This window comes from Gopherus flavomarginatus, chromosome 1, assembly GCF_025201925.1.
Source record: "Gopherus flavomarginatus isolate rGopFla2 chromosome 1, rGopFla2.mat.asm, whole genome shotgun sequence".
Lineage (NCBI taxonomy): Eukaryota > Metazoa > Chordata > Testudines > Testudinidae > Gopherus > Gopherus flavomarginatus.
In genome coordinates, this window is record NC_066617.1 from 164,060,582 (window position 1) to 164,068,837 (window position 8,256).

At 41.5% G+C, this 8,256-nt stretch overlaps 1 protein-coding gene across 1 annotated transcript; it reads left to right on the plus strand.

Annotated features, from left to right (window-relative positions):
* Positions 1-958: 958 nt before the first annotated feature.
* On the plus strand, positions 959-4,276 carry GPR15 (G protein-coupled receptor 15). The gene has a single exon (XM_050960904.1). The coding sequence runs from the start codon at positions 1,018-1,020 to the stop codon at positions 2,023-2,025; it is 1,008 nt and encodes a 335-aa protein (XP_050816861.1). The 5' UTR covers positions 959-1,017; the 3' UTR covers positions 2,026-4,276.
* Positions 4,277-8,256: the final 3,980 nt, after the last annotated feature.

Sequence of the window (8,256 nt, forward strand, 5' to 3'; positions counted from 1 at the left end):
CGGCGGCACACCACAGGGGGCGCTCTGCTGCTCGCCGGTCCCGCGGCTCCGGTGGACCTCCCGCAAGCGTGCCTGCGGTAAGTCCATGGGAGCCGCCTGCCGTCCTCCTGACAACTGGCAGAGCGCCCCCCCGCGGCATGCTGCCCCAAGCACACGCTTGGCACGCTGGGGCCTGGAGCCGGCCCTAGCTGCAAGTCAAGGCTGATATGCATCGGCAAAGCTCTGTGTGCAGATCCAAGGACTGGAATAGCAGCATTTGCTGCTACTGGTTAGAATGGAGAAGGCAGGATTTTAAACAGCTTTTCCTTAGTCACATTTATATAGGTGATAGTCACTGTAACCAGAAAATCAGTTGACAAAATAAGCCAAGGTATAAACCTCCAAGTCTTAGAAAAATATATAAACAGATTAACAACAATTTAGTCAAGAGATAGAGGGAAAAAAAGAACATAATGCTGCATTAACCACTTCCTGGTTTCTCTCCATCACCTCAAACCTTCTCACCTATAATAATATCCCGCTTAAAGAGAAAGAAAGGAAAAAAACCCTTACCCAAACAGTTCAAAACCTTAAAAAACAACAACAAACAACAACAACAAACCTTAAAAGCCATCATGGTCAAATGCAAAATGCAGATAAAAATCAGTTAGACAAAAAAATCCAACTCAACCCAATCGACTCCTACAGAACATCTGACTTGAGTGGGTTTGACTAATCAGACCCTCCTTTTGCTTGTCTTTATATGATTGGCTGAGAGGGATGCAGAACTGTGAATATCAAAGTGTGTTGGGGTGTGGTTTTTTTTTAAAAGACGTTTCTTAAGATCTTTCGAAAAAAAGAAGAAAGATCAGCCCTGCTATCTCTGATGATAATAGTAAGGGTGGTGTCAGCTCGTTCAGAGACGGAGCTTGATCATTTTTTTTCGTTAAGATGTCTGAGATAAATTTGAGCTATAACGATAGCTATGAATATTCCTTTCCCACTGAGAATCCTGAAGAGTACTGCCAAGCTCTGGACATGCCATATATGGGCATTTTCCGTCCTATTCTGTATGCCACTATGTTCCTGGTGGGAATCGTCGGCAATTCCATCTTGATGGGAGCCCTGGTCTTCAAAGTTGGAGTCCGCAGGCTGATTGACATCTTTATCCTCAACTTAGCTGCCTCTGACTTTGTTTTCCTCCTCACATTGCCACTCTGGGTCCACAAGGAGATCTGGCAGGGGGTCTGGAGGTCAGGCTCCTTTCTCTGCAAGGGCAGTTCCTACATCATCTCAGTCAACATGTATTGCAGTATCTTCCTCCTCACTTGCATGAGTGCTGACCGGTACCTGGCCATCATGTACCCCTCTGTAGCCAGGAAAGTCAGAACAAGATTCTACACTAATGGACTTTGCATCTGTGTCTGGCTTCTCTCCTGCCTCCTAGGGCTTCCCACCCTTCTGTCCAGAGAACTCAGGCAATATAACGGCCAGGCTTACTGCACAGATGTGGCGCTCACACCTGCTAAACGGATTGTGTCACTGGTAACGTTAATTCTGGCCTTCTTTTTCCCCTTGCTGAGCATCTTGACCTTCTACTGCTCCATCACCAAGAAGCTCTGCATACATTACCAGAAATCTGGGAAACATGACAAAAAGCTGAGGAAATCTATCAAGATTGTCTTCATCGTAGTGGCTGCCTTTGTTTTCTCCTGGATTCCCTACAACGTTTTCAAGCTTCTGGCTATCATCTCTGGGCTCCAGGACCTGAAGCCACCTTTCTGCCTTCCTTATGTCCTTGCCCAGGCAGGCATGGAAGTGAGCAGCCCCTTTGCATTTGCCAACAGCTGTGCCAACCCTTTCATCTACTACTGCTTCGATGGCTATATCCGCAGGAACATCTCGCAGTGCCTGTGTCCATGGGTGAAGGGCCAGAGAGCTGGGAGCAGTTCCGACACCTTGGACACTCGCATCAGCTACTCTTTGTCCACTTTTATTCATGGGGAGCATGCAATTAGGAAACGGAGACGCTCTCTGTCATTCTGAGAGGAGCGGGGACTTTGGAAGGAGACATTTCTTCCAATGGAGAGATGATGGGGAAAGAAAGGTCCACCGAAAAAAGCATGAAGGCAAAAAAAGAAAAAGAGCGTGAGAGTGAAAGGGATAGAGAGAATGAGTGAGAGAGTGCAATATGGTAGCACTTCTAGTTACAGAGGAAAATATCATGTTAATTTCCTTTAATTATATAAAAAGAACAGGAGTATTTGTGGCACCTTAGAGACTAACAAAGGTATTAGAGCATAAGCTTTCATAGGCTACAGCCCCACTTCATCGGATAAGGATGCATTATCCAAAGAAGTGGGCTGTAGCCCATGACAGCTTATGCTCAGATAAATGTGTTAGTCTCTAAGGTGCCACAAGTACTCCTGTTCTTTTTGCGGATACAGATTAACATGGCTTCTACTCTGAAACCTTTAATTATATAATTATAATTGGAATATAACACTGTAACTATAGGGTAACTACAGGGTTCTGCAGATTACTGTGTAATTACATTGAGCAGATCTAAAACTAGTCTACAGAGAAATATACACAAATGCTTAAAATCAAAATCCCAATGCTCTGCACAAATAACTACAAACTGTAGAGCAACTCACCAGATTCAGAACTAGCCTGTCACACTCAGGAAGCCTGTGAGCGGAAATGCGCAAGTTCTCATTAGAGTGAAGCACATAATGCAGAAAGAATAATGAGTTTATTGAGTTTATTGAGTTTACCTTCTTTTTCGAATGTGGAAAACCCATCAAGCAGTCATGATTTTCTCAACATGTATTTGTTACTCAAAATTTGTTGAGGTTTTTGATTTTGTGCATTTTGTTTATTCATTCTAGTGGTGTCAGCTCTCACAGTTTTATTATGATTCTCACAATATTTGATGTCTTTCTTAGAGCCTCAGTTTCTGGAAAAATGGAATTATGGGAGAATCCTAAATGTCCTTTAAAATAAGTTTCTAGCCCTCACAGTTGCAGAGAAAAGCTGGAAAACGTGACCCAAGTGTAACTTGGAGGCTCAAAGCTAAATGGCAAATAAAAAGAATCCAACATTTATTATTTTCATAAAATATTGATTGTTAAGACAACCATGATATTTTGGGGCTTGACTCATGTTGTCAATGCTGTATTGTTCGAAATCCAAAATTCAGCTTGTGTTGCTTACCGCAGTTAATAATTTCAGTCACCTGGTATTGTTACAGTTCCCATATCGGAGGAGTGCAGCTCCTGCAGTCAGGTTTCTGGTGCAGATGTTTGTGGAAAGCAAAATTAAAATGTGTGTCCCCCCCAAGTATTTGAATGCTTGAGTTTGGAATTTGTTTTCTGTGAGCATTCATGGTAGCAAGATTCAGTCACATGAATGTTCACAGAAGGGAACACAAAAGGGGGAAAGTGTTAGTTTGTTAAAAAGGTGAGAGAATATTCACACAAAACAGGTTTGCAGCAATTGCAGGGTTCTCATTTTTGCTGGTGGTTAAACCACTAGTGATCTTTTAGAAATGCCTATGCCATAGAACTGTACATTTGATATGCTGTAGCAAACACACCAATTGTCCAAATAGTGCCAGCTCTGACGGCAAATGGGATGGTTTTTATCACCATGGGCAAAACTGGAGGAGCATGTAAATTCCACAGATTGGGACTATAAATTCTGTAAAGCCAACTCATGTTTTTTCATTTTCTCCCCCTTTTTCAATTTTAAAAGCCCAGTCATGTAAATACTCACCCCTAAAAGCTAGCCCAATGTTAGGTTTATACAGTTAAAACGCTGAGAACTAAGGTTCTACCAGAAATGTTAACTCAGTTGTGTTGCAACATGTCCCATACTCCTGTTTTACTTGTTAAACATGTAGCTTAATCTACTATTGCTTGTCATAAAAACAATAAATCTATACCATAAAGCATCCAGGATTTGCAATGTTTAGAGATTGCCATTTGAAAGATTAGAAATTCCCTTTTGAATTTCCTGAGTTTTTACAATTTTATCTTTCTTTATTCCTGTTTTTTTCTTTTGCATTTAGCCTTTCTAGATCCAAAACTAGTTATTGCAAAACCTACAATAGGGTTTAGAGGGCAGAAATCATTTGATAATCATCACCATATGATAAAATGAACATGTTGCAATTCATGATTTTCAATATAGGTAAAGAGATCTTACAGATATTTGTAGCTATTTAAGGTGAAGAGATGCAGCTCTGCTACGGGAGGAAATCACCCGCACGACATGTTTAAAAACAACAAAAGTTTCTATGCTATTCCTCTGCTATGCTGCAAGCGGTTGTAATTAATGGGGTAGCAGTCATTCAGTTATTTTTTGGGGTTTTTTTGAAATAGTTTTCTCATCCCTAAAAGGGGAAATTTATGCTAAATACTGGGATGGAAAAGCATGCCAAAAATTAAGCCAGTACAAAAGTGTGCTCTAGTTGCCTGAGGGATTAAGCCATATATCTTCTATTAATTTTAAGAGAAAGATGTGTGGCTAAAGCCCCTAGACAGCTTTGAAAAATATCAACAACTGAATTAACTTCTTTTTCTATTAAAATCTCTCTCTCTCTTCTTCCCCTCTTTCTGACCTCCCTACCACATACATTCTCCCTTTCTCTGTGTCCTTCCCCTCCCCACAATTGCTTCATTTTGCATCCTATTCTTTGCATTTGATTTTTTCCCCCTTCCTCCCTTTTTCAGACTCACACAGAACGAGTATGAACCCTATTATTCTCTATTTTCAAACCTACAACGGCTGAAATCAGGCAAAGCTTCCCTTCGGATTCTAATCCTGGCACATCAGTAATTCCTTGAGGGCACCATATCTCTTATCTAAATAAGCCTTCTACCTCACTGCACGACCCTCCCAAGACAAGGAACAAATGTAGAAACATGAAAACAGCAGACCAGTCCAGATTTCTCAACAATACCCCTGCTTTTATCAACTCATTAAATGATGTAATTTGTTATTTAAAAAAAGAGGGGATGAAATCTCTAGACCAGGAAGTCTATTCATTATTTATATTCCACAAGAAGTGTGGGTGATGTTTTAAAGGAGGATTGCCTTAAAAATATCAGTACAGGTAATTCTTTATCTCAGATCCCTACAATACCAATTATTTCCCTTAGCCTCTTTACCCACATGAAGCATAGCAATCTCTCTGGAATAAAATTAGACTAAGAACGACTCTAATAGTTTTAATCTTTAGGTTATTATTTTTTTCCTCTTGAAAGCTTTAAAAAAATGTCTACCTACAAAATCTTACCATGGCTGTCTCCCCAGTGAATGCAGCATTTGTCTCTAACACAACTGAATGAGCTCCCAAAACATTACAAAAATTGAGCAGGGTCTTCACAAAAGCCACAGTGAAAGCTTAGTTTAGAGGAATATAAAAGGGAAAAGGGAAAAAAACTAGTCCAACAAAACAAAACACTTTACACTTGTATTTTTATTGGGCACAAGCCATCATGTTATAACAATACATTTTGAGCATGCTTATTTCACTCAGACAGTGTGTGAAGTTGATTATGTTTTTTCCACTAAAACAATATTTACCTTAAGTCATGGCAATGGCAATTTTGCTTATATGTTATTTCTAATCGTAAGTGTAAGGATCTGTAGGTAGGGAGCTGTCGATTTCTTATTAGTTTTCATAGAGCCAAGTAAACCTATAGTGATGTATAAATGATAGTGATTTCAAATGTCATTTAGCCAGCAATGACGAGTAATGTATTTGATCTTTGTTATGAGAGAGAAGTGATTACAAGGTGGTTTGGAAATGATGTAATTGCGATGTGAGCCCCAGCCACAACTTTTAAAAGTAATTTTTATTGCTTGTTTTTCATTTGTATAATTTTGAAATAAAGAAACAGGAAACCATGCAAGCGGACCTGGTAAGACTGGGAATTTTTTTTTAAACCCAACTTTTTCTTTTTTTTAATTAAAACTAAACAAAACAAATGGGAAGTATTTTCAGTTACATGGCCAAAGATCTTGTGTGACTACTGTTTCATTTTAGGGCAACTTAATTTTGGAAAATATGCAGCAACTGAATAGTAATTAAGTTTCCAGCCGATTATAGCACTGGTTGAAAAATACAAATGGTGACGGAAGATTGTTTTCAGAAGCAGAAGTGAGGAGGTTAGTTTGCTATTATTTGAGTAAGGAAGGAAGATCTGGTGTTTAAGATATTGGCTGGCACTTATGAGACTGGAGGTGAAATACTGACTCCACTGAAGTCTACAGCAAAACTTCTGTTGGCTTTAATAGGGTCAGGATCTCACCCCATGCTTCTAGTCCCACTCTGTAACAAACTCACTGGGCAGCAAGCCACTCAGTGTGTCTGTGCAGCCATGAGTTTTTTTATTGCAATGTAGAAATACCAGTAGGCTCTATCACAGGGGTGGGAAAACTGCGGCCCGGGGGCCGCATCCAGCCTTCCAGAAGTTTTAATCCGGTCCTCAAGCTCCTACTGGGGAGTGGGGTCCAGAGCTTGCCCTGCTCCAGCACTCCAGTCAGGGAGCAGGGTCTGGGGCTTGCCCCGCTCTACACGGCTCCTGGAAGCAGCAGCATGTCCCCCCCTCATGCTCCTATGCATAGGGGCAGCCAGGGGGCTCCGCACACTGTCTCCCCCAAGCGCCACCCCCGCAGCTCCCATTGGCTGGGAACCATGGCCAATGGGAGTGCAGGGGCAGCACCTGAAGACAGGGTAGCGCGTAGAGCCACCTGGCCGCACCTCTGCGTAGGAGCTGTAGTAGGGACATGCCACTGCTTCTAGGAGCTGCTTGAGGCAAGCGCCGCTGAGAGCCAGCACCCATGACCTCCTCCTGCACCCCAACCCCCTGCCCTAGCCCTGATCCCCCTCCCGCCATCTGAATCCCTCGGTCCTAGCCTGGAGCACCCTCCTGTACCCCAACCTTTCATCCCCAGCCCTACCCCAAAGCCTGCACCCCAGCCGGAGCCCTCCCCCCCCTGCCCCCACACCCCAGCCCCAATTTTGTGATCATTCATGGCCCACCATACAATTTCCATACCCAGATGTGGCCCATGGGCCAAAAAGTTTGCCCACCCCTGCTCTATCATAATACAAATAATAAATAATAATTTGTAGGATCGTGTTATTCATGAGTATTCAGAAGCCCAGCAGATATCCATTGAAATGTTTGCAAATCTTGAAAGTTAAACAGGAATTTAAGCACAAATTATTACACATCCAAAAATTCCTATAGGAAAATGAGTTTGTTACTCTCCTATGTAAAATGTTTCTGTCATCCAGCAGGGAACAACTCCACGTGACATTGCAAATATCGCAGAGCACATAGTCCAAATAAACAGCTTGTCTACAGTGTGAAATTCATTCACATAAACTATTTACTGAATACCTAGGAGTAACACAGCCATTTAAAGAAATTGGGATTGGTTTGTGAACAGAAAAAAGGGCTAAATTCACAATGCATATTAAACACAATTAAAAACTTTGCCAATTCTTGATATTTCCCTTAGTGGATTCAAAAGTAATTACCATGTTACCTGGAATCTAACTTGAAAAAAAACAGGAGCTATCCTTTATCATCCCCAGTAATAATATAATCATTACCATACAAGTCTCCAGTTACTGCATCATAATTGCCATTTAAGGTTCAACAGCAACTAACTGTCCAATTTTCAAAAGTGGGCACCTCAACAGGACAGCCATAATCCAGTGCTAGATGCTCAGATCAGCATGCACACCTCAATTTTCAGACAGCCGTAAGGGAATTAGCTGTCCAACTCCCAGTGAAAGTCAATGGGATTTGGGCACCAAACTCAGGCTCCTTTGAAAATCCCAGGTATAAAGTAGGGATTTACAATAAAAATGAACAAGAAATAAGATTGTAGAAGCGCACAAAAAAGCAAGGGGTGTGAGAAACCCAGAACTTCAAGAAGTATTGATTGCTAGAGGAAATTACCTAAAAGAGGATCCTACTTCTCCTGTGATGCCTACAAGAAACTGCCAGCTAGCAATGGCCAGGCAGAGAGCCAGTGGGGAGAGCTGATATTTATTTTTAAAATATCGACTGTAGGTTTTATCCTTCTCCCTCACCTTTCATATGCCACTTGTCTTTGATTGCAAGTGCTCTGAGGGCAGTGACTGCACCTTCTTATATATTTAAAGAGCACACAGATTATTGTAGGCCTTACAGTAACATAATAGCGCAGAACAATTTTACCCCCAACTTCCTCAAATTCCAAAAACTTTCT